The sequence below is a fragment of the Anser anser genome, assembly GCF_964211835.1.
Source record: "Anser anser genome assembly, chromosome: 5".
Classification (NCBI taxonomy): domain Eukaryota; kingdom Metazoa; phylum Chordata; class Aves; order Anseriformes; family Anatidae; genus Anser; species Anser anser.
In genome coordinates, this window is record NC_139725.1 from 64,363,080 (window position 1) to 64,388,189 (window position 25,110).

General features: G+C 42.3%; 2 protein-coding genes across 3 annotated transcripts; one reads left to right on the forward strand and one right to left on the reverse strand.

Moving 5' to 3' along the window:
* Positions 1-1,136: 1,136 nt before the first annotated feature.
* Positions 1,137-5,549, reverse strand: DMAC2L (distal membrane arm assembly component 2 like). Of its 2 annotated transcripts, none has more exons than XM_083839207.1 (5): positions 5,420-5,549; positions 5,108-5,217; positions 3,496-3,704; positions 2,473-2,644; positions 1,137-1,275 (listed from the first exon to the last, which is right to left on the reverse strand). In XM_083839207.1, exons 2-5 carry the CDS (start codon positions 5,209-5,211, stop codon positions 1,161-1,163), a joined length of 600 nt encoding a protein of 199 aa, XP_083695333.1. In that variant the 5' UTR covers positions 5,212-5,217; positions 5,420-5,549; the 3' UTR covers positions 1,137-1,160. The 2 variants fall into 2 exon arrangements, with proteins under 2 accessions (XP_083695333.1, XP_083695332.1); XM_083839206.1 differs by having other exon boundaries at positions 5,411-5,537.
* Positions 5,224-24,371, forward strand: L2HGDH (L-2-hydroxyglutarate dehydrogenase). Its single transcript, XM_083839199.1, has 10 exons — positions 5,224-5,583; positions 5,799-5,914; positions 7,522-7,673; positions 10,147-10,278; positions 12,453-12,615; positions 13,182-13,216; positions 14,749-14,916; positions 16,809-16,966; positions 18,186-18,317; positions 21,692-24,371. The coding sequence occupies exons 1-10, from the start codon at positions 5,501-5,503 to the stop codon at positions 21,885-21,887; spliced, it is 1,335 nt and encodes a 444-aa protein (XP_083695325.1). The 5' UTR covers positions 5,224-5,500; the 3' UTR covers positions 21,888-24,371.
* The last annotated feature ends 739 nt before the right edge of the window (positions 24,372-25,110 follow it).

The window sequence follows — 25,110 nt, forward strand, 5'->3', positions numbered from 1 at the left end:
TCTTTTCCCAGTACTGCTATTTTAATCTTGAATGTTGTTGAGTGCATCAGTAGTTTTGGTTACACTCAAAAAGCTTTGTCCTTCCTGCATGGCTAGTCAGTCACCTCATTCTGTATATTTGCAAGGTACCCAGCATCAGTTCCTGGACATGGTCCTAGGCAGTGCAGGCTGGAGGGAATTTAATTTCTTGACATTATTCGTGTCTGCTCTGTGCTAGGAGAGAATGAAGAATCGGCCCCATGATGCAGCCAGCACAAAAATGTTATTCTTTCCAGTGCTTGGCACCATTTACCTCAGAGGACAAGACGACAATCAGGGATAAGGAAAGAGAATCTCAGTTATGGCAAGGTAACCGTGCTCGACACATTACCATGAAACCTGCTTTCTTGAAGTTGCCACCTACCGTCTTTCTCTCCACTACCACCGAAGCTAGGAATTAGACTAAAAATGCTATGTTCTTCCTGAGGGTGAATCGTTCTCCTATTTAGCAGAAGTGACATGGTTGCAACTAACGACCTACACAGAATTTAGTCCATGTCAGCATATGCCAAAAATGTGAGCAAAGGCATACGTAAAGAGAACCTGCTTCTCCACAAATAGAGATGTACACTTCATCAGCTCAGGTTTTCATGAAGTCGGCCTGCCTGTCTGTAGTTTAATCCGTTGAAAACAAAGGCTACGCCAATTAAAGTGTGAAGAACAGGAAAAAGGCCCATAGGCTATTTATAAAACCGTCACCCATTGACTGGGTGAGATGCTCAGAGGCTAAACATTTACACGGCCTCCGCACCATATAATAAAGCTGTACAGCACTGCTGTTTCACAACGCTGACATTCTTTTCACTGGCATTTCGCATTTGAATTTCTGTGCAATGAAATATTTTATAACTTCTAATTGATGAATTAACAGCTCCTATAAAATCAGAAAATAAAATTATACAGAATCCTGCCTTCACGGTTGTTGGTTCACCACATAGTTTAAGCATCGTGAAATTTAATTTCCATATTTTGTCAACAGATTGCATACAGCTTTTAAGGCTGGATTGAGAGATGTGGGCTTATTTCCATACCTGCAAATATGGTAACGTCTACAACTTCATTTATGCAACATATGATAAATACTATGAAATCAAATACCTTTCATTTATGTGAAATTGCATTTATTCTAAATCCAGCTCCAGCTCTAAGTTTGGCAGTGCCTGCTGAAGGACACGAGCAGTAGTTTCTTTCTGTCTTATTCCAGGAAGGTCACTCAGATACAAATATTCAAGGTTCCTACAAATACATACAAAGAAAGGTTAGCAACTACTAGTTAACTGTTGACTCAGAAATTAGATAAAGGATTATTCACTGGAGCTATTATGAGTATTTTAAAGGCTACTGGTCCTAACGGAAGATTTTTTTTCTGAAGCGTGTGCTTTAAATTTTTAGTTGATCACAAATTTAGTCTGTCTACACAGTTTAAAGAGAGATCCCAGCCCCCCACGTCAACAAGATTCCTTTAAATAGTATTTAATAATTTAAGTACCAATTTAATAAGTAATTTTAATTTATTTAGTAATTGGAGTAATATTTCCAAGTCCTTAACTATAACTTCCTGTAGGATGAAATCCAGTTCATCCCCCTACCCATCTGTAGATGTCTGTAACTCTGCGTAACACTAGAACAGTTCCGAGTTACTTCAAGTCCACACTTCAACAAAGCACATACGATGTGCTTCAGAGCTACAGAGGAGCGCAGCACCCAGCTCATACCTCTTCCCATGCCTGAACACTAGCAGAAGACCCAGCCTGAGACCTTTAAGGCTATGTTGAGCACAAGATAACTGACAGGAAGCTGTGTACGGTGTAGAAAGTCAATAAAAGTTACAAGATACCCTGAAAATCAACCACAATAGGGGTGTCAGGAGTAGAAGCCATGGTGATCAGCAGTTCCTTATTCTCAAGCAAAACCACCCTAGTGTGCTAACATGAAAGGAAGCAGCGTTTCATTCATTCCATCACCGCTCTTGCCAAGGCTGTGTTGGCAGAGAGTGATTTGTGCAGTAACCAACACTGCCTAAGTTACTTCAGGTGTAAATAGGGAATGCCACGCTCAGCCCTAAAGACAGAAGCACAATTTATAGATTTACATACTGTAGCAGATGCTTCTGGCTTTCTCAGCTGCAGGCTTCTGTGCTACATTAACTACCTGATACCAACCTTAAGCAGCTTTTTAATATTTACATGTTAATTCACATGTCTTTTCAGAGCTAGCCACAACAATTTGTCCTCAAGCACACTTGAAGAAACATCTCCAGTGGCGGCAGTGCCATCCCTCCCAGGTTGCCATTCAGGTCAATTCCTCAAACCCAGCCATCACACAGCCCCACACACGTCTGAAACAGCCCGGGAACAGTCAGACTTCAGCCTTTCCAGTCAAAATAATCCCAGAGCTGTGGGGTGATAGAGAAAAGCTCAGCAGTTCACGTACGTCAGCTTGTGAAGTGCAATGATGCCTTTATCCGTGACATTCCCACAGGAAATTATCTTCAGCTGCAGGAGACTCTTCTGTAGATTCTTAGTCTCACTGAGCCTCTTCAGACACTCGTCTTGTATGTAAATACACTTCTGCAGCTTGATTTCTGAAACATGTTCAAGACCATCTGGAAAGACAAAAAAGAAAGACAAAAAGTGTTTCCTTCAGAGTACCAGCAACAACTTGTACTGGCTGTTAAACTCTCACTTGCAAATTTAGTAACTACTTCCACATACAGCAACATGCTTCTATGTGTGGGGAGTGTGGGGGGGACACACAATGCGTAATGAATCTCCAAAATCCCTTTATGGGATTTGAAATTACAGAAACCCTAAAGTTTGCACCCTTTCGGTAATATTCTAACAGCTCTGACATGGGCAAGTAACAAAAAACTTCTGGAAATCTGGGTGATACAGAATGACTGAGTTAGGAATGTAATAATGCGTGTAATTCCAATTAAGGAAAAAAAAAAAAAGGACCTGTTCCCCATTCTGGTTTTTGTTACTTAAAGAAACCTGAAACACTTTTTAATCTTTTCATTATTATTATATAAGAAACTGAGTGTTTGCTTCTTTTAAGATCACCATAAACACCTACAGAACAAGCAGTATTATGACATTGGAAACATCACTCGGTTTATAAGAAAAAGAATATTTTAAATAGTGCCTTTTGCTACCAACTACTTAACTATAAACCCCATGAACCATAAAATCTTTTTTGCACCTCCTTAGTGCTACTGTTACTTCAGGTAAGGGCTGAGGAAGTTCCCTATTTCTTTTTGCTTCACGGCAAACCTGCAGCAAAATCTTAGGAACTGCTAAATCTTCATAGGGCCAATTTAAGGGAATGAAAACAAACGTAAGATTTCTCTAAATCATACTACAGAATGAGGAAAGAACCCAGTTATTTATATTTTGATGCACCTGAAAAGAACTAAGACCATTCAGTATATTGTTCGCACTGCTGGGTCTACATTACCCAAATAGTCAAATCCTCTGTACATGATGCAAGACTCAGTGGCATTAATTGCTTCTATCTTGTATTTCCCCAAGGGCCCAGTGGGGAGACCGTTGTAGTCCTGCTGCCATTTCTCAGAGCCTTGATAGCGCACCAAGGCACCGCACCGCAGCAGCCACTCTGAAGCTGCCCTGTCTGGTCCAACTGCTTGTATGCGTTCATAGTCCACTCTGCCAAAACAGAAAGAGCAAGAGCATTCACATGTTTATTATAAGGTAGCAGATTTATTATCTTTGTAGTAATACTGCGTAAAAAATATACAGTTACGGACACAATAAGACAGCAGAAGTCTAAGAATATGATTTCCTGGAAGTGTTTTAAATCTACGTATTTGGCTCATGTTGGTTCTTAATCAGCCTGGCATTTGTTTTGTTGTTGTCATTTTTGTTGTGTTTTTGTTTGTTTTGTTCTGTTTGTTTTTGATTTAATTTATTTTAAATAGCAGTTACTTTTGGTAACAAAAGAATACAAATGCAGTTTGACTTGGCACATGTTAACCATTCTAATTGTTTACTTCCATGTCTGTAAGAAGAGATTAAAAAAACACACACACACACAAAACACTTTTCTCTTTCCAGAATAAGGTTTCACAACAACTGCAAATTTGTCTTGCAAAGATACCTTGGCTATATAAGAACATAGAATCATAGAATGGTCTGGGCTGGGACGGATCTTACAGCCCACCTAATCCCACCCCCTGCCATGGGCAGGGACCCCTCCCACCAGCCCAGGCTGCCCCCAGCCCCATCCAGCCTGGCCTGGATTTTCTTCCTTACGTTTAATCTAAACCTGTTTTAGCTTAAAACTATTACCCCTTGTCCTATCACTACACATATTGCCTCCATATATATGTCATTCCTGAAGGCTTTTCCTCAAGAATTACAGCAAATAGTTAAAATCTCCAAATCTATTCAGGAAAAGGCTATCTTTCTTAGTTTGGTGAGGAACGCTGAAGACAGAAGCATAAAACTAGAAGAGGACTCTGGTCTGGCTGAACTTCGCACCCCAGTACAGCCATCAGCCGCACCATGCAAGGCATTTCTGTAGTGCTAGAATACATAAGGCTGTTAGCTACTGGTAAAAGTTATGAAGAGAGAAAGCGCTACACTGAAAAAGCCTTTATCTTTCTGAAAGAGAAAGACTTTATCTTTCTGAAGGACTTTATCTTTCCGAAAGTAAACATGAAATCCTTGTGCAGCAGAACGTTATTAAATGTTGGTCAGATGCTTTTCTGAATGATTAAATGGGACACAGTAGTAATATTGGCTGAGGTGTCAGTGCAGTTGGGGGCCAAAGGAAGACTGGTGAATGGGGAGAAAGAACCCCGCTTGCCAGCCTGCCTCAGCTACCCCAAGGAGAGGGGCGAAGCGCACCCTTCCTCCGGCACCCGCTGCTCCATAGCTGGAAACGTGAAGGCACAACCCTGCCAAGCATCAACAAGCAACCTGGGGGAAAAGACCACTGATGACAGAAAACGTTCTCTCCCATCCTTAGTCTGCCCCTCTTCACATAGCGTGTGGTGGGTGTACCAGACCCACCACGCTCACTGAGCAACCCCATCCGTGCCCCTTACTTGTTGAACACGGCGTTCAGCCACCCCCAGAAGTGTCTGCTCGCGCCCGGAGCCAGCACCTTGCCCAGGTTGCGTGCTGTCGGCACGGCCCTGCCCACCGGCATCACGTCCTTGAAAATAAAAGAGGGAAGGAGAAATGGAGCCGTTACTCGCAGCACCGCCAGGCCCACCCAGCTCCGCCAGCCCCGCGGGGCGGTGTCTCCAGGGGAAGCCCCCCTCAGCCCCGCCTCGGGGCTTCCCCTCGCAGCGGGCTGCCCCCAAGGCCGACCGCCCCGGCCCTGCCCTGCCCCGGCCGCCCCTCACCGCCACCACCTCGCCTCTCGGAGCGGAGGAGGAGGAGGAGAAGGAGAAGGAGGAGCCCGCCCCGGCGCGGTGTACCTCACCGCCCCCAAAATGGCGGCGGCGGCGCTGCTGCGGCCGCGGGCGGGCAGCGGCGGGCCCGGGGCGCTGTGGCGGACCCAGCGCCGCCAGCGCAGGTGAGGCCGCGGGGAAGGAGCGGGGCGGCCCTGCCGGAGCTCCGCCGCCTCCCCTCGGTCCTGGGGACCCTCAGCCCTTCCCTCACACACACGCCGAGGCGAGAGGGGGGCGCCCGTGACAGGCGCCTCGCCCGCCCTGAGGGACGCGGCCCCGCCGGGGGCTGCTGGCAGCCGCCGGGCCAGCCCTCACCGCCTCCTCTCCGTGTGTTTTGTAGCACTTTCGACGTGGCCGTGGTCGGTGCGGGCATCGTGGGGCTCGCCTCCGCCCGGGAGCTGGTCCTGAGGCACCCCGAGCTCGCCTTCGCCGTGCTGGAGAAGGAGCAGGAGCTAGGTATGGTGGCTGCCTCCCGGAGCCGCGCTGCCGGCTGCGCTCGTGGGCTTCCCGCTGCTGGTCTGTCAGAAATCGTTACTGAAACACCTTCACCAAAACATCACTAGTTCGTACGCGTGTGTTTGAAGGGAGGCGCTTTTTTGGGTGGGTGAGCGCCAGTGGGAGAGCGTCTGCCCTTGTCATTGAAGCAAGTGATGGTTTCCCCTCGGGAAGGGCGTCTTTGCGCCCAGACACCAGTGGCTTTGCCCCGATGGGATTTCTTCTTCCTCCCGAGGACGCGTCCATCAGGTGTCCGTCAGAGCTGCCATCACTCTGCTTCGCTGCTGGAATTGCCAGGCTAGTCAGGAGACCGTGGTCTGTGCTGCCAGCTTCCACAGCCACGTGTGAAAGGTAGCGGTGAGGGGGCACGGAGCAGGTCACAAGCAGCGGGTGGTACCGGGCTCTGCACCACAGCTGGGATTTGGGGGAAAAGGACAAGGAGGGCAAATGACTGAAGGAAGGAGCAGTGCAGGTATTGCTCTGTTGCTTTTACCTTTTCCTGCTGTTGCAAAGAGACGAGGATGAGGCTGTTTTAGTGCCGTACAGAGTGGGAGGGATTTAAAAACGTTTGGGTGTTGCTGGTCTTGGCACTCCCTACGCTTGTCTATTAATTGCTAGCACTGTAAACCACAGTCATTTGCCCCTTTTGTCTCGATATTCCTGTAGATGCTGCACAGGGTGCTCCCAGTTGTGTGGGAGCTCGGAGGTAAAGTAATAATGCTGTGATAACTGGAAAGATACTGCTAGTTCCTGGCCCAACATTAGCCAGAGTAAAGTGGCACAGCTCCCACTGTTGCCTGCTTACATCAGAGCGGTTATTTCCTATGTTTTTAGGGGTATGGGAAATCTTGAGGCACTCTGCACCTGGGCATCTCTCCTGGCTTTGAAATAATAAAGACTGAGCCCTGTTGCTTCGTTGTTTGAAAGCAACCTTTTATGAGTCAACATTTTAGGAGGGGGAACCTCTTACTTCAACTTAAATCACTTTGATAAAACATGTTACAGTAAAATGAAATTATTTCAATAAAAATGCTCTTGATATTTTCGCCTCCGTTTTACTTGGTTACTTTATAACTAATTAAACTGAAATAATTAAATAGCAAACTGATCCAGTTCACAAGTACTTGAAAAGTGTACCAGTCCTGCCAGCATGTCCAAAAAAATTGAGGATTACAAGGACATTACTTTAGATGAGGCTTTTAAGGATGCATTTCGCTTTAAAAACAGGATTTCTTAAAATTAATTTTAACGTGTAGAAAGGTTGGATGGATTTGCATGCAGTTGTAGCTCTTGGAGGAAAAACCACCCCCACACGTTGATTCAGCACATTTCAATCTGTGATGGTTTGTTGGTTTGTTATTAACTAACTGTTGCTGTGTCAGTGTTTTTTCTAGCTTTTTGGAACCAGGGGAGGAATTGTGTGTGCTGTGCAGTTATCTTAGTTGAGCATCTCTTGTTGTAACACTGATTTAGGGCAGAAACTCAAATTGCTCACTTTTCTGACAGCTGAAATAATTAACCACTCTTGGGAACGTGTATTTTAATAGTGTATTTTTCTTTCTATTTAGCTCATCACCAGAGCGGGCATAACAGCGGTGTAATTCACAGTGGAATTTACTACACACCCGGATCTCTGAAAGCTAAGCTGTGTGTGCAAGGTGCAGCTCTCTGCTATGAGTACTGTGACCAGAAGGGAATTCCATATAAACAGTGTGGGAAGGTATAGGAACTGCTGTGTGTTTTTACCTTTGAAACTGTAACTGTAATGTATGTTACAAGGTACAGCATGTGCCTGGGTATAGTATTTTCTTCCATGTTGCTTTTCTGCAACTTACCTCCTTCGGGATGAAGGTCCTTTTTGTTTTATTTACATCTACTTAAGTTAGTTCCTTATCTGAGCCTAAAGAATAACCCTCCTCATCTGGGGGCTGAGCTGAAATAGCCTAGGTAACGGTGGAAGGAGGGCACCCACGGAGAGCCACTAACTCCAAGGAACACAAAGGCTTTCAGTATGCATATGCTATGCTTCTTGGCATAGCAGGCTCCGAAAAGACTCAAACTTGAATACAGCTTTAGGTGTGACCTAGGTACGTGCGTTTATATCATGTTATATTCAACTAATATAACCTGAAATGCTGGAGACAGAAGAGTGGCAGTATTGATTCAGATCAGAGTTCACCCAACATGGTTCTAGAATTATCTTCAGAGACCAAGGGAGGAATGCAGACAGGACAAACAAATATGTTAATTGTTAAATCTCCCAGCTTCCAACTGTTTTCAGCTCAGGTTATTCTCTGAGCCTGATCTGTTTTGTCTGCATTAACTCAATGGATTTCTTGTCCAAGTGTTTTTCAATTAAAAACATTTCCAGAGATCAACAACCCATTGCATGAAGAACTACCTCCTCTTGTTTTGAAACTGGCTCCTGCTGGCTTCATCTAATGGCCCCTAGCCCTTTTATTGGAAGATGTGGTGAACAGTTGTTCTGTGCTCATACTCTCCAAGCCATGCGTAAATTTATATTTCCTCCTCCCCAAGAGTCATCTCTTGTAGCTGATGAGTCTTAGCCTGCTCAGTCATTCCTCTTAGAGAAGGTGCCTCGTGACTCTTGTCATCCCTGTCATCTGAACCATTTCTAGTTTAATGCATCTTTGATACAAGATGAGCACCAGTGTTCAGGGTGTGGTCAGACTCTGGATTTTTGCAGTGAGATAGTAAAGTTCTCTGTTATTGTCCTGTATCCTTTTCCTAATTGTTCGCAATACTCAATTTAGGGCGTTTGGACTGTCAGTAGGCATGAAGCTGATGTTTTCGTAGGATCATCTGTCACAACCCCAAGACCTTGGTCCTGATAACTTTGAACTTGGAGCCCATCACTTTATATATGAGGCTAAGATTTTTTTATGTGATCATTTCACGTTAACTCTGCAATGAATTTCATCTGCCATTTTGTTGGCCTCCCATTCACCTCGGAAGGTCCCTCTGACGTTTTTCACAATCGCCTCTTCTCTGAACCACCTTGAGTCACTCTAAACCAGCACCTGACTTTCTCTCCTCCCTGGTTTCCCCTTTGCAGGTCACTCATAAATGTCTCAGACAACACACGCCCTTGTCGTATCAGACAGGGTCTGTGCAACACCTCTAAGAGAAATGCCACTTCAAGGCCTCCTAGCTCAGTGGCTTTTCCTCAGCCTCATTTGGGAGCTGGGTGCAAATCTTTTCCAGATCTGGGTGCAGAGCTGAGATACCTGGATGTGGCAGTGTTGGTGGGCCCCGCACCAGCGCTGGTTCCGTTTTTTTTTTCGCTGGGATGTTCATGCTGTGCACCCTAAACTGCGGTGCTGGTCACAAGATGGCACTGTGGGTTCGTGCAGCCACACACCCAGAGTTAGAAGCCTGCTCTCGACTCAGAGCACTAAGAGGTGTGGTGCTTGGGAAGGGCTAGCACAGCCCCCACAGCGTTGTTGGTCCTTTGCTGGCACCGAATTTGTGTATTTGTGCATCACCTTCCTCAGCAGTGTTTATTCCAGGGGAGGTGATATTGGGACTTTACAGCTGGTTTTAAATAGAGCAACCCCAGGCTTGGAGAACTTGGTGCCTTGGCAGTGCAAAGGTGCCAGTGTTGCCAGACCTGAGCACGGCCTGGAAGTAGCGTGGTCTGTGCAGACTTGCTTCTGGTGTCCTTGGCATGGATATCACAGCCTGGATAAATGTCTTGCGATAGTTGTGATCTAACGATGTGCTGAAATGAGCGAGGCTGGTGCAGTTCAGTTGAGATGCCATGTCAGAACACGTCCTTTATTCAAGACAGTTTGAGATTTGTACATGTTGGGTTACGTTCAATTTTATTTTTTTGGAAGCATCCCAGTGGCTCTTTGAAATCATGTTCTCTTCTTTCCCATTCAGATATGTGGTCCTATAGTACTTTTAGCAAATATTTTCCACGGATAGTCACTTGAGCTATATATTAACATTTGTTTTTAACTCTCCTTAGTATATTGATGCTTTCTCAGTAACAAGTGGTGTTTTTTGACTTTTGTGCCAGTAGTGGCACAAACCATGTTGTTTTTTTCCCTTTGCATTGTAATTCACTGTTCACACATTCACTATGGCTTGCTTGTTTGGGCTGGATGCCAGGGCTGAACTGGTTTTGTGTATTTTGCTCACTGGTATGCCTTGTTATCTCTTTGAAGCTAATCGTAGCCGTTGAACAAGATGAAATTCCAAGACTCAAAGCTCTGTATGAAAGAGGGCTGCAGAACAATGTCCGAGGTCTGAAATTGATTGGATCAAAAGAAATACAAGCCAAAGAACCCTTCTGCAGGGTAAGGAATTTTCTTATATTTAACCATCATGTGAGATCTCAAATTTTCAGATGATGTTATTTTTGAATTTAATGTGAACATGTTTCTGCTTTGAGGTAAATTGCATGGGTGACAACTTCAAAAGAGCCTGAAAATCCAGAACAAATACAATTGTCAACAAAAAAAAAGAATGTATCCATGCATTTTTGTAACTTCTTAGGCCAATTCATGTGTATTTGCCCTTACATACAAATCAGACCAGGTCTAACACAACATAAGATGATCCTGCAGAATCTTTCTTGTCTATGCTTACTTTCACCCTGCTTTGTTGCTGCTCGTGTGTTCTCATTCCCTTGTTTATCTGTTCACTGTTCATCAATTCTGTGTGCTGAAGTCATAAAGAGCTGCTGCACTAATTGCAAATGATATTCTGGTTTGTGTCACAAGGGCCAGAATTCGTGAATCGGAGACCAGGTAACTCATTTCACTTGTAGCCTACAAAAAGAATCAGAGTCATTTGAGTTAAAGTGGAAAGGGGACTCGATAATCCCTGAACAGGACTGAATCTACAGGCAAACAGATGGAACCTGCAAGCTGTTCAAACTTCATCCTTTTCTCAGCTTTACAAAGAGGTGTTCTCTCTGATGTATATATGTGTTCAGGGAAAAAACAAGCAGGTTTCGTGCCAGTAGGAATTAGTGATTTTTATTTTTTTCCCTTCTACTTGCAGGAGCTTGCTTGTATGTTTTTGTGGTCGATAGGCAGATTTTCCTTTGCCAAGGTCAGAACTGCTATATCTGAGTTTATGCTGGGACAGTTCTGCTCCTTCCCACTGAAATTGTTTAACTTATGTTAAGCTCTATAATGCAGCAATGAAAATTCCTTCTCATCTGCAAATACAGACTTGGTTCAAGCCAATTTTGATCAAGTTGCTTCCTATACGCTTGGCTGTAATGTAGCACTTCTCAGCTTGTTTATTTTGACAGCAGGAGAAATGTGCGTGGTTTGTGGAATACGGAGTTGTTATTGTTTGGTTTGCCTTTGATTGAGAGGAAAATCTGGATGTAAATTCCCCATACTGTTTCATCTGGCAGCTTGCGCCTGGTGCAGTGCATGACTCATTGCTTCTGAGCGGCTGTAGGCTCAGACAAAAATTTTCTGGAGGGGAATCTTGTTTTTTTCTTTCTTGTAAACACTTTGTATCCACTCCTTAAAACATTCTTTGCATGTTCAAGATCCATCTGAGCACTTACTTCTGCAAATGACTGGGTTAAGATGGGTCTTACTACACTTGCTTTGGTTTCCTGCGCTGAATCCTTTTCTCCTAAGGAAAGGTAACTGCACATACAGTGCAATGTATTATAAGACCATTCAAGTGGAGAGAAATCTTTTGTGCAGAAGGCAATTTTATAAACCATTCTATCTGTCTCAGGCTTGTGAATGGCCCTTTATTGTAGTATCTAGGTGGCTGACGGTCTTCAGTGTATTTATGCTTGAAGCATCTCTGTGAGATAAAGCAATCCTACTATCCCAATGTTATAGCTGGAACTAGGAAAACATTCTGACATCTAGCAGAATAAAAAGTAAGTGAGAAATTGAGCCATTTTGGTAGAAGAAGTAGTTAAATATCTCTAAGAAAAATGTAAAAATCTAGCTCTGCACTAAACTTGAACCCTTTGCTTTCTGCTAGGTCAGGCATAGGCTGTTGCCTAACTCAGAAGGGACTTTTCTCTCTGATGTGCGATGCAGTGGGTATTGAGACCAGGCTAGATCATATCGTTTAGCCTTGCAGGAGGCATTGGTAGTAGCCGTGCATCAGGTGAACTCCCAAGTGACTGTTTGGAGGTGGAACTGCATACTACATGGTGAAAAACAAATGTATATTAGTTGAAGTCAGGATTAGGCAACTTGTTTTAACATTAAGCATTCTGTATCAAATAGTTGTTTTTGCTGTATTTTCACAATCGGTTAACTCCCTGTAAGCAGTTTTCACCATATTAGTTGTCAGCAAACACTAACACTGCCACTGGAGCTGCCACATGGAGAGACTAGGAACAAGCAGCCTGGGATGGGGAGACAGCAGTACTCCCTTCTCGGTGGCGGTGCACATTACTCCGGGGGAAATACGTTCTGTATCAAAGACCAAATTGCACATACAACCTTCACTGTTCTTTCATATCTTAATACTGTTTCAGGGACTGATGGCCCTTGATTCTCCATATACTGGTATTGTGAATTATAAACAAGTGGCCGAATCCTACGCTGAAGACTTCCAGGAAGCGGGTGGAACAATCTTGACTGATTTTGAAGTTACAGGCATGGTGATGGCTAAAGAAAGTTCTTCAGAAAGTGCAGATGGTAAGGCAATTTTTGCCCTTCATTTACTACAGTCCTGCAAAAGATTTGGTTCAAAACATGTTTGCGTTAGGCTCAGAAATGTGATTTCAATTTTCTGCCTGAAAAGGATGTTTTTAGACAAAAAGGTAAAATTATGTTAGTGAGAGTATTCTTCAAACTTGCTGTTTTTCCCAGGCAGGTCACCTTTCAGTCAAAACACTTAATACTGGTGGATGAAAATGACAGTAAAATAGATGAAGTAGTTTCTCTCCAGCTAAATTTGATTTTAATAGAATATTGCATGTGTGTGCTTGTGACAGTGCTCTTCATCCAAATAGGTGGGTTAGATCTGTGGTGGTACACATAGCATAGATTATGGAAGGATAAAAAAATGACAACTATTAATTTATAAATACAGTTATGTCCAACGATGTCAGTTACGTCCAACAGTAGCTGTTCTGTAGCTTGAAGATCTGCCAGTGGAAGAACCCTTCGTTGTGTCAAGTGGCTAATTCTGTCAGTTTTCTGTTATGTGTCCTCTTAATTCCTTAATTCTTAATTTCTTCTCTTGTCTAATTCTCTTACAGGACTGAAATACCCAGTCATTGTTAGGAACTCTAAGGTAAGAACTGAACTCAAGATTTAGTTGCGTAATAGGAAGCTATTTCTCCTTTTCTTAAGAATTGCTGTCAAGTCCTAGTGCATTAGTCAGCCTCTAGAAAGCTTCAAAGGTGCTTTTCTGTAACATGTTCACTGTCATCTAGGACTGCTGTTATAGAACACTTCAGTCAATTGTTAACAAAGCATACAAGTATGTTCAGATTTTACTGTGTGCTGAGAATAACAATGAAAGTATAACTCTCTGCTGCTTGACATCTTTGACGGTATGTGCTCCTTATCTTCCTTATTTGCACATTCTTACGCTTGTTGTTTCCATGGACTCCTTTTATTACTTTATGATTTAGAGAGAAACATGTATTTTCATGTTTGTTCTTGATCTTCGACATTTATAAAAACGATAAGGAGACATTTGGAGTCGTTTTATTATCAGAAAGCCACAAGGTAATGTAGTAAAACAGGTACATGTATTGGGGTGGCTAAAGCAGGTTTGTTAATGCTGCACAGCAAACGTACTTGTAATCTTTTCACCTTCAGGAGAAAATATCTGCACTTTTTACTGGGGGGAGAGAGAGAAGGGGAAAACAAAGACAAAAAAAAGCCCCACGTGCACAAAGAACACCTTCCCTACCACATCACAAATAGTGTTTCAAGTTACAGCTGCTGCTTTTTTGATCTATTTCCCCGCTTTCATTAAAAGGCAGCTTCCAAAATCTGTTACATTCCCTCATCAAAAAGTGAATTCTTTACAGAAACATTTTTAGATGGGGGGAAAAAAAGTTTGTTTTTTTTTTTTAAAAAAAAAAAACAACAAAACCAACCACATAGTATTTGAAAACATAGACTGTGATTTGTTTTAATTCATTTAGATAGTAAGGTGTTTAGCTATTTAACAGCTCTCCATAACTGTGTGCTATGAGCTTAGGTGTCTGGATAAACTAGTGCTTGACCGCTCCCAGTGCGGGGGTGAAATCTGTTAATGGCATTCTTTAACCAAATATCTTGTGGTTGTTTAGGTACCTCACCTACAATGTGCCCTCTGGCAAGGAAAATGTGGCCAGGGAGCTGCACTAGTGTGGCATCAGTGTTTTGTAGGATGCAGACAGCAATGAGGGAGTGCCAAAGGGAGATAGTTGGTTAGCTGGAGGAGCAGTGTGGAGCACGAGTGACTCTCGTGGTGGGTCTTAGCCCTGTGCAATAGGCATGCTTGTGTAAGGAACTTGAAGGTAGTTTGAGAGTTGATGACATTTCTTGATTTTTTTTTCTTCCTCCCTTCTATTCTTTAAAGATTCTTCCAGCCTTACCTATCCAATGAATTGCACTTTTATGACAGTTCTCCTCCAGGGAATAAAGAAAAATATTATCTGAAATAAGAAATGAGAACTGAAATGAAACAATTAAATGTTTTGAAAATGTGATTGTTTTTAGTTTTGTTTTTTACTCATTTTTTTTTCAAGAATTTTAGGTGTTCTTTTAGTAGATATGTTCAATTTTTAACTGTTTGGTTTTGGTTTTGCCTTTTTTCCCCCCACCCAGGGTGAGGAAATCTACTGTCGGCACATTGTGACCTGTGCAGGACTCTACTCAGACCGCCTGTCTGAAATCAGCGGCTGCAGCCCTGAGCCTCGTATTGTACCCTTCCGTGGGGATTATTTGGTGCTAAAACCAGAAAAGTGCTATATGGTTAAAGGAAACATTTACCCGGTAAGTACTCTCTTGTGCATGTTTCACAGTGTGTTCTAGGAACTGCTAAAACTACAGAAATAAGGGCAATATCACACTGTTGTTTCTGTTAGACTGAAGGTAGTGATGCACAACATCTCAGCGTAGGTTCAGTTGCTTTCTGACAGGACAGTTTGTCTCTTAAGGAACAGGAAAAGAGTCATCAAGGAAAATTATTGCCAGTGAGGTTTTCTATCCGTTCATTTCTAAAGGAATGGATTGGTATTATTATTATTTTAGGGAAAGAATCAAACATTTAACATGATAGCCATATACCCACAAAAGCCTGGATTTTTTCCTTCTATTATAAAATAAACCTGTTGGCAGGATTCAGAAGTCAATGAGGGACAACAGTAAATTATCAATTACTTAGGTGCAGGGCTTAATTTTGTTTCCTGAAGGCTCAGACTGAGATAAATGTCTCTTAACTTCATCTTTGAATTAACTTTACTTTGTATGACAAAAAAAATAGAAGTGGTAGGAAAAGGACAAGATTTTTACAATCTGGTAAGAAAAATAGTGTGACAAAGAGGGACAATTCCAAAGAGAAAGTGAAATTATCGGTCAGGAAAAAAGAGTTCCTAGGGTAGCATTTAATCAGTTCGTGTGTTATGTTTAAATAGTGCCTTTTTCATATGAGCTTAGGTTTGCCTGCTAAAAGCTGGCACGGGTCACCCCATGGAACTCCAGGTATCGAATGTTTGTCTGGCCTCCTGTCACCTGGGAATGATGCAGGATCCTGCCTTGGGATGGGGGGAGGAACTGGCTTCCAGCCTTGTGCCGTGGCTGTGGGAGAAGAGTTTGTACCCTTTGAAAGTTTGTTAAGGCCAAATGTGGTAATAAGACTAGAAAACTGCTTTATTCGCTTAGTGACTTGTTACCAGAAATGGATGTAGTTTGTGGGGTGGTTGCAGTAAGCTTAGAAAAAAAATTTGAAGTGTATTTCTAACAGGAAAAGCAGTGCTCTGAATACAGGACAGAAACTTATGTTGAAGTAATTTTTCAGTCATAACCTATTTTTGATATGTTTTGATAGACCCAATAACTGTTTATTTTCAGACTGTAAGATGGTCGCCTCTGTAGGCACCTTTTCTAAACAGCTAAAGATCTTAAAACACCAGCACATGGAGAGATGTGCTTATTTTATACGTTTTTTCTGGGTATAGACAGCTTGTTTCTGTCAGCCTTCACACACAATTACACTGTGTTCCATTCGCAAACAAAAAAAAAAAAAAGAAACTGCAGATACTTATTATTCCTATTAATCAGGCTTGCTAACCATGGTTGTTTTGAGTTATACAGGAAAGGTGAGGTTTTCCTTATATTTTATAACCTACTTTATTGTAGTGTAATTACTATTGGTGAATAGTATTTGTGTGTCGTTGGTTTTGTTGTGGGTTGACTTATTTATAGCCTGAGAAATCACGTATACTTCTTCATACGTTGATTGTTTTGCTTTATCTGGGATGCAGTCTGACTTGACCCTGCTCTGTTCTTCAGCATTTTCAATTAGTTACGTGCTATAACTGCACAATTAACAAACAGAGAAACCAGCTCGGGAGCCAATTGTGTGGTTATTTGTCTCGAATGTTGTTGTGGTGAATGGAAATAAAATGGCAAACTAAATTGCTTTTTCACTTTTTTTTATTTAAAATGAATTATTTCCATTTATCGGGAGGACAACTCCTTTATTGTGTCTGGGTTTGTTTTATTCACTCTCTCACACAATAAACTGTAAGTACTGTGCTTTCCTTCTCACAAATATTTCCCATGTTTCTTGGAGTAGTTTGTTGGCCTGGGTGGTTGGATAGCTGTTCCGTTGATCCGGTTTGTAGCAGCTGAGGTTAGCTGTAATAACTTGTATCCTGCTTTAGGTTCCTAATCCTCGGTTCCCGTTCCTGGGATTTCATTTCACACCGAGAATGGATGGCAGCGTTTGGCTTGGTCCTAATGCAGTATTAGCCTTTAAGCGAGAGGGCTACAAATTGTTTGACTTCAGTACTACAGACTTCTTTGATGCTGTACTGTACAGGTAATATCTTTTTGCCTGCTCAATATAGTAATTTAAAGGTCAGCTTATTATCCAATGGAAATTAGTTTTCATCAAAAACCCTGTCAAGTTTTTGGTGTGTTAAAAGGCAGTTGTGCTGATACAGGTGGACTTCCCAAAGAGATTCAACTCTGTGTAATCTAATATTTCAGTTTTTGTAAACTGCCAAGGCATTTCTCAGCTGGTCTGAGGATTTGACTGCTTATTGGGAGGCATTGGTGAGCTGCGTTGTTACTAATGGAGCTGCTTTGGTACTGGTTCTGATTCAATGGAGTGCAATGTTTTAACCAATGTTGACAGTGGGATTAAAATCTCTGCAGAGATTGCTTGGAAGAGAGAATACACAGTGGTCTGGATTGTCGTGTTAAACTTGATCAGGTCATCAGTATGAATTTAAAAACATCCAAGTGCAAGGAGATGTGTTGAGAGCCACAAAGACTGGGAAGCTGTCCTACAAAGCGTGTTGGAGGAGCTAGGAATCATTGCTAAAAATGCAAGCATAAATGAACAGAGTATCTGTAGAAGTTGAGAGAAATCTTGCTTCTCTATGAGGGGCTGATAGGAACTGAGTGCTCAATTTTAGAAATTAGACAGGAAAAAAGGAGGTGAAAATATTGGGTAGGGTCCAAAGAGAGGCTGCAGAACAGGTCAGGGAACTGCAAAATAGCTTCCTGGCAAGGAGCTCAGCTTAATGCAGTTTACTAAAGGAAAGTGTTGAGAACATCTTGATCATTATCTGTTGATTTTTATATTGGAAAACCAAGCAAGCAAGGCTTGCAAAGACGTAACAAGATTCACTAACTGAAAGCTGAGGTTTTTAGGAGTAGATGATCTCTTCAGAACGACTGGAAGAAAGTCTCATGCAGTATGGCCGTCTTCTCTCATGCATGTGGGTTTTCAGCTTCTTGCCTCGACTTGGTTGGATCAGTCAAAAATCCTGGACATAGGAAGGACTGGAGTCTGGAGTTACGTTCCACAAAAAGAACGTAAATGAACGCTACAGCTCTGTACTGAAGGTTTGATGAAACAGGGAAGGACAAGCATGTATTTCTCAAGAACAAAGCAACGATTGGATTATTGATGTAGGGAATTGGAAATTTTGCTCTGCAATTGCATTTGCTACCTTCTAAAGACGTTAGTTTGACATGGCTGCATATATCACGGAAGATTCATTCTTACTGCAGTTATTTCTTCTCTACAGTGGGTTATGGAAGCTTGTACTGAGAAACCTGTCGTATGGACTGAGTGAAATGTACAGAGCGTGTTTCCTTAGTGCACAGGTGAAGGAACTTCAGAAGTTCATACCAGAGGTCACTGTCAATGACGTACTCAGGTAAAGAAAACTTTTCTTGTTACTAACTCCCAACGGCTTGTTTAATCTCTTATTTTTGATCGTAGCATAGCTTCCTCCTTTCTCCCACCAAAATACGCTACCAAAGCATAAAAATATTTGGATGCTTTCTCCAGGAAGGTGTTTTATATTGTGTAAACTTACGTATAGGCAGGTTTGATGAATAGTTTTGTTACTCTGTTTGCTCTCCATAGGCTGAAATTCACAGAGGAGACATGCCAAAAAAAAAAAAATCTTCCAAATGACACATCAAGTAGCTTGAACATAGTGTTTGCTTTCTTTGTGAACCAAAATTAATGAAATTCATTAGTGAATGGCTAGTGAATGGGGAAGCCTGAGAGTTGTTACTGATACTACCAGAGGGAGGGATGTAGCATAATAGGTACCCCTGGCTAAATTTCTTGTATTTAGGAGAAGAGAAGACTGCTAATTTCCCTCCGGAAGGGAACATATGGCTTAAGGCATAGATGTTTAATGAAAAGTGGAAAACTGTAGTGCTAGAAAAGAACTAAAGCTGGCAGAAATAGCAAGAAGTGCTTGCACCTCTGTTTTTTACATGGAGGACAGTGATGTTTTTGTGTGTGCTTGAGAGCACTGTCATCAGATAGGAGTGAATAATGCCTTGGTTTGATCATGTCAATAAATTGTATTCAGCTTAAGGTGTGGAGGGAGAAACGAATTCAAAGGAGTACTGAAATGACAGGGAACTGAAGAGATTTGTGAAGAAAGCTTGAGGCATTTAAAGTACGTGGAGGTGGGTTTAATTGTCTAAATATTTGCAGGGAGAAAATGCAAAATAAGAGAAAAAAAAAAAGGAGTTACTGAGTTCAGGCAGAATACCGTTGGCATGAAATTCATGTTTGACAAGGCTTGCTATTTCAGAACAAAAGGTTTCCTTTTGAAAAAAAGAGGGCTTGTTTGCTTGTTTGGGGAGGAGAGCGACTTCGCAATGAGGAAAAAATACAGAAAATCCTCTGCCTGGCTACCTGCCCTTGTTTTACTGTAATGACTCTGAGACATCTCCCACTCTGCTTCTCAAGTTCGTTACACTGCCCTGCGCTCCCCCAAAAGCCTGACTAGCCTTTGACTCCACAGCCTGATTTCATTGTTTGCTTTTTCCTTGGGAATCTTCATAAGGTTGGGAAAGAGTTGATTTTTCTGCTTTCAGGAAATTGAAGATCTCAACCTTCAGAAATGATGTGGAATGGAGAAGGAGGAATTTTATAACCTATAAGGAAGCGTTTCCTTATAGGAAGAACAAGTAGCTTACGAAGCATAATTTCTTAAATGTCGTAACATTTACCCTGTTACTTCAGAGACTTAAAACTAGACAGTATGGGAGACTGAAATGATCTCCAGAACTTTGTTTGCGGAGGGTGGACTTGCAAATCTGGGCCTTGTGGGAGAGGTGAAAAAGGAGAAACTTGCTGTTCAGGACTGGAGAGGTGAAGTCCCTGTACAGTCCCCTGTACAGTCGGAAGAAGTCTTCCGGGCTTGGTCTGTTCATGTATTGGCATGTGACTGGCAGGAGGCAAGCTGCTGGGGTAGGTGAGCCTATGGTCTGACCCAATATGAATGTTCTTGTGTTTGTTACAGAACAGCAGAAATCTCCACTTCGGGGGTTATTTTCTAGTAAAATGATACTCTTGATTCTTGCTTCTCTAACTCCAAATGAACAATGCATTTATGTTTTTTCTCTAGTAACCCGCTGAGGTGGTAACACTCAGTAAGGTGTTAGAGAATGGCAGGATGGGACAAGCAAGCCGGTGTCTGTTGAACAGAAGCAAATTTCCTAGACTGACTCATAATCAATAAAGTGTAGTATCGTTGGTTCTGCCACCAGAGGGTCACAGAGACTCTGAGATGGAAAACTCTACAGAAGTAGTCTACAATGAGCTATTATTTCAGATTTCTCCCTATCTGCCTATGAATTATCTTTAAGGAGAACATAGTGTCGTGTTTACTGCAGTGCTTTCACCTCTGGAATAAGACAAGGGAGTCAGAAACGTTTGCATGTCCTTTGTGGTTCTTAATTCTGTACGTGAGTGCTAGTGCCCTTTACAGTAATCCTAATCATCTTTATGCATCCTTATCATCTTTTCTAAAATCAGCACTGGGAAAATCTTAGCACGTATGCTTGTGAAGAAAGCCTGCTTACTGACAGACAGGCAGTTGCTGCATGAGGTTCAGGACTGCAGGTAGTTGTGTCCTGCAAGGATTTGGAACAAGCACAGTTAACGTGTGAGCCACTGCCGCCCTGACGTGTCTTCTTCACATGGACACAGTGTTCAGGAGTTGATGCTGCCTTAAGATTTGGATGATCAGGTTCAGCTCCCTGCTCTGCCTTGTGACTTTGGACAAACATTGAAAATATGTTTACCTGCAGAAATTTAGCAGAATAATCAAAGATGTAATTTATAATGTGATAGTCTGGAATAATGTAGTATAGATGAACTTGTCAGTGTTAAGTGTGTCTGAGAACCCTTCCTCCTTTTTACCCATAAAGTACAGCAGGAAATTTGTCTATGCACCTGAGGTGTCTTGCTTTTTTTTTCCCCTTTCTGTACTGTAAAATGAGAATTAGAGTACTTTGAAACTTACATGGGAAAGAATGCTATGGTAGTAAATTCCTTAAAAGACTGTGAGGCACTTGATACCATAGAAATAGCAATGGGAAGTCATTGTTACTTTTTAATCTGATAAATTATTAGGTGCTCCTTGGTTTTCACAAGCGATAAAGATGTTGGCAGTGAAATAATCATCTTGGCTGTTGTGTGGAAAGGTATGGTTATGTATTGTGCAAACTTCACAGCCATAAAATGTTTTCATGATGTCACACGTTACTTTTCATGGGAAAAGCCTGGCACTAGAAATGAGGCAATGTATGCAAGTACCAAAAGCCACAAGACAGCTTGTCAATGCTTTTACCTTTCTGGACAGAAGTAAACATTGGAAAAAATGTGGGTGTTTCGGGCTGTTTATATAATCGTTGCTGGTATTTGATGCTAAATATTGTGTTGACATTCTGAGAGAGTGTATCAAAGCTTGGATAAAATCTGTAACTTCAAAATCCATATAACTTCAGATAAGACTCCTTTTTTGATCTAGAATAAAGCAGACCGATGTCTTGTCTTTTCCTTTGTTTCTGTGGGATGGTTCCCTAATATTACAGAAAGGGATTCAGTTCAAAAGTATATGGTTTTGTATGGTCTAGTTTTGAAATGTATTGCAAATGTTACTAATTCCTGGGTCCTCTACATTTTCTCAAAGGGCTTACTAATATTATTATATTTCAATTAAGCTGACTGGATTGTTACAATGTTATCTTTCTAACAGTGAGCTCCTCTGTTTTGCAGGGGTCCCTCTGGAGTGAGAGCTCAAGCGTTGGACAGCGATGGAAATTTGGTAGATGACTTCGTATTTGATGGTGGCACGGGAGATATTGGAAGCAGAATTCTCCATGTCCGAAATGCCCCTTCTCCTGCTGCTACCTCCTCCCTTGCCATTGCAAAAATGATTGCAGATGAAGTGAAGCGAAGATTTGAATTGTGAATATTGACAGGTGCAGTGCTGTTTTCCCCCTCTCGTATGTGTAGCAGCTTGGCTGCATTGAATGAACTCTGCAGCCTTTAATGACAAAGATGAAACAGGCAATGTGTTGCTTGCAAGATCAACGTCGGTATAGCTGTGCAGTGCAAAACCAGCACTTGAAATGTTTGCCAGCCCACAGCTCGTCAATTTCTTGAGTGAAGGATTTATGGTTCCTGGCAAGACCTGGTATGGTATTGGCATCTGCAAGAGCCAAGCAAACGGACCGTTGACAGGTTCACAGTAAAGGCTCGTCCACCTCAGCAGGAGCAGCCTGCGGAGGGGCTGGTGCCAGGCTCAGGGCGAGGTTCTCCCAGGACCGCAGGGAGCAGTAGGTGGTGCCGGAAGAGTCTCCGTGGTTGGGTTGCCCACCTCTGAAAAAGAACCACCCAGGCATGGGGTGGTTCTCTGTGTGCTTTCTCTCCGTCTCTTTAAATTGGTTCAGAGTTGTCAGTCCCCTAACTTGTATTAAAATAATGGAGATAGAAGGATAAGCCCTGCTTAAGGATTCTGCAGATATGGAATTAAAAGCTTTATCAGAGACTGAAAACAATATTCAGAGCCTTTTACATAAATGTAAAGTATTTCAGCAAAAAATAAGCCTAACGAGATTACCAAATCCAAGTCAATTTAGATATGCAATTCAGATACGCAGTCTATCTGATCTGTCTCTGTTTTTCTATAGAGCAGAAATTAAAATGTGTATATAAACAGTCATTTTTCATTTAACTTAAACCTGGGAAGTCATCACAGATCAGGAACTACTTTGGTGGTTTGGGTTGGTATTTTTTTTTTTGTTTGCTTTTACCCTTTGAGTACTGGTAGGGCAAAAGGAGCTTATCTTTGTACAGCATATTGAGCAATCTAGTGGAAATGGTCTTTGTAAAAGCAAATGTGAAGGGAGGGAAGCTACAGAAACCTGTCTTAATTGAGTCATGTTGCATTCTGCTTCCCTTGGAGCCCGAGCAGCAGTGAGTCAGGAAGGCTTCCCATTTCCCTCATGCCTGGCAAGAGGAGCGCTTAGAAAGTACTGGTTACTCTTGTGAGCTCTTACTGGTACTTGAAGCTTTATCAAAAGTGCACCTAGAAGAGAATCTGCGTGGAGACTGGAGAAATATAAAGAGATGTTAAACAAGTTCTAAGCTAACAGTATCTTGGTGTGTTCTGCATAATTGCTACAAAAAAGAATTATGTGGCCCGAGGGACAAAGTACTTCAGAGTACTTTTAAAGCAGATGTTCACAGGATGTTGGGTAATACAGATAATTGTGGGTAGTTTGCTACCAGGCGACTTGCCATGCTTTTTTTTTTTCATTTACGTTCTGTACCTCTCTGACATGCATGAGGGATTGTGTTATCGTAGAAGGTCAGGTGTGCTAGCTGATGTTTTTACTGTACAGAGCTGAGCTGCTTTTGAGAGAGCCAGGGCTTAACCTATCTGTTTGGGTTTTGTTGTGTTGTGTTTTTTTTTTTCCTCTGGTGACATCTACTTTACTGGAAAAGTGACTCCCATATAAGGGCAACCTGGAAATGCAAATAATTAGTCCTTCAAAGAAAAGCTTTGGTCTTTATTTTTAGCCACAATAACACTAGACAAAGATTCAGATGTTCCAAATGCTAAAATGCTGTTCAGTGTACAAGTTATATCTTCACAATGAAACAATCATATCTTCACTCCCCTCCAGAACTGTTGCCTATCAACAGTAAATACTACAAAAAGATTGCAAAAGCAACTTCCTCCCACACGAGGTGTGGCCCTAACATGTATTGACAGAATAAAGAACATTAAAATGTAAAGCAGTCATATACTGTGGTGAATCTTAAGTCAGCACATTTAACTGCACAGCCTGCTGTGCTTTTTACTCTCAGGAGATGATTATTTTGGGGTAGAGCTTAACTGAAGGTTTCAAATTATGCAGCATTTTGCAAAATATTTATATTTTTAGAAATAAAGCTATAAACATTTTTAAAGTAATAACTTCAGTGATTTATGATAACAGGGTTTAATACATACATACATTGTGTGTTGCCCATGAAGTGTGAAAATGTATGAATGTATTTTTTTAAAAGGGTCCAACTCACTGGGATGGCTTAATCACCTTGCCTTTCACTATTGTGATTAAAATAGCGTATTTTTAAAATTGCTGTAAGGTCTGTGTATTTCTCCTGACTTACAGAAAAGTTTCACTGGTATTTGCTAACTCTCATCAGATTTAGATGGCTGTATCTCCACATAATAGGAATTACTTTATTTATTTAGAGGGTAGGGTGCAGAACCTGTCTTCCTAAAGTAGGGGTATCTTATCTGTACTTATACCACTTCACAGCTTTTTCTCATATCGGTATGTGTGGGCAGAACTGGTCCTAAGCCTGACGTGGACCTGTAATGACATGTGCAATGATAATTCTTGAAATTCCGAATAAATGCATTAAGACAGTTTGGGATAAACTTGCATTTTTTTCCCCTAAAAGTGCTCCTCCATAGGGTCAGTCCTAAATGTTGGAAGTGTGTGGTACAAGTGTTTTTTTTTAAGGTGTTGTAAAGAAGAAGTGCTTGAGTGCCCATGCCATGGCTTACTAAGTGGCTGCTTTGGGGAAAATGAGCTCCTTTTTGGCATTTCGTGTTTCCAGAACAGGACCACACCATCCTGAAAAATGGGGTCTGGGGGCTCAGAGCTGGGGACGCAGCAGTAGGCGAGGGGGCACCGGAGCAGGGAGGCGCGGTGCTGGGGTGCCTGCTGCCGGCCTGGGGGGCTCGCCGTAAGTGGGGTTGCTTTTTGCTCACAGTTTGGAGTTGACGAACCAGCATTTTTCCACAGAAATAACTATTTTGTTGGAAAGTTCCCTGGCTGTCCTGATGCAGCGGGAAAGCCGAGAGACCACAGAGCGAAGGGAGCTGTCAGTGAAGCACCCGTCTCCTCCGGGGGAAATCTGCCCTAACAAGGGGTCGCCCTCTCGCTGGCAGAAAGGCAATTTTTATTTTGATTTAATGAATCCCTTTTGGAATAACTCCCTTTGTAGATAAGCCCTAAAAGGGGGGGTGGGGGTACATAAGGTATGAGGGTACATGAGGCATGAGGGGTACATAGGGCGTGAAGGGCACGTAAGACTTCAACTACACTGCCTTCAGAAAGGGCAACCCGGTGGGCGGGACAGCCCGCGGGGGTGAGGAAAGCCCCCGAGGGGGG

Coding starts and splice junctions, on each gene's coding strand:
- DMAC2L (XM_083839207.1), bottom strand. CDS start 5,211: ATGCCGGTGGGCAGGGCCGTGCCGACAGCACGCAACCTGGGCAAGGTG. Junction 3,705..5,107: donor CTGAACGCCGTGTTCAACAA/GTAAGGGGCACG, acceptor CTGTTTTGGCAG/AGTGGACTATGAACGCATAC. Junction 1,276..2,472: donor ATTGCACTTCACAAGCTGAC/GTACGTGAACTG, acceptor ATGTATTTGTAG/GAACCTTGAATATTTGTATC.
- L2HGDH (XM_083839199.1), top strand. CDS start 5,501: ATGGCGGCGGCGGCGCTGCTGCGGCCGCGGGCGGGCAGCGGCGGGCCC. Junction 5,584..5,798: donor ACCCAGCGCCGCCAGCGCAG/GTGAGGCCGCGG, acceptor TGTGTTTTGTAG/CACTTTCGACGTGGCCGTGG. Junction 13,217..14,748: donor TCATTGTTAGGAACTCTAAG/GTAAGAACTGAA, acceptor CCCCCCACCCAG/GGTGAGGAAATCTACTGTCG.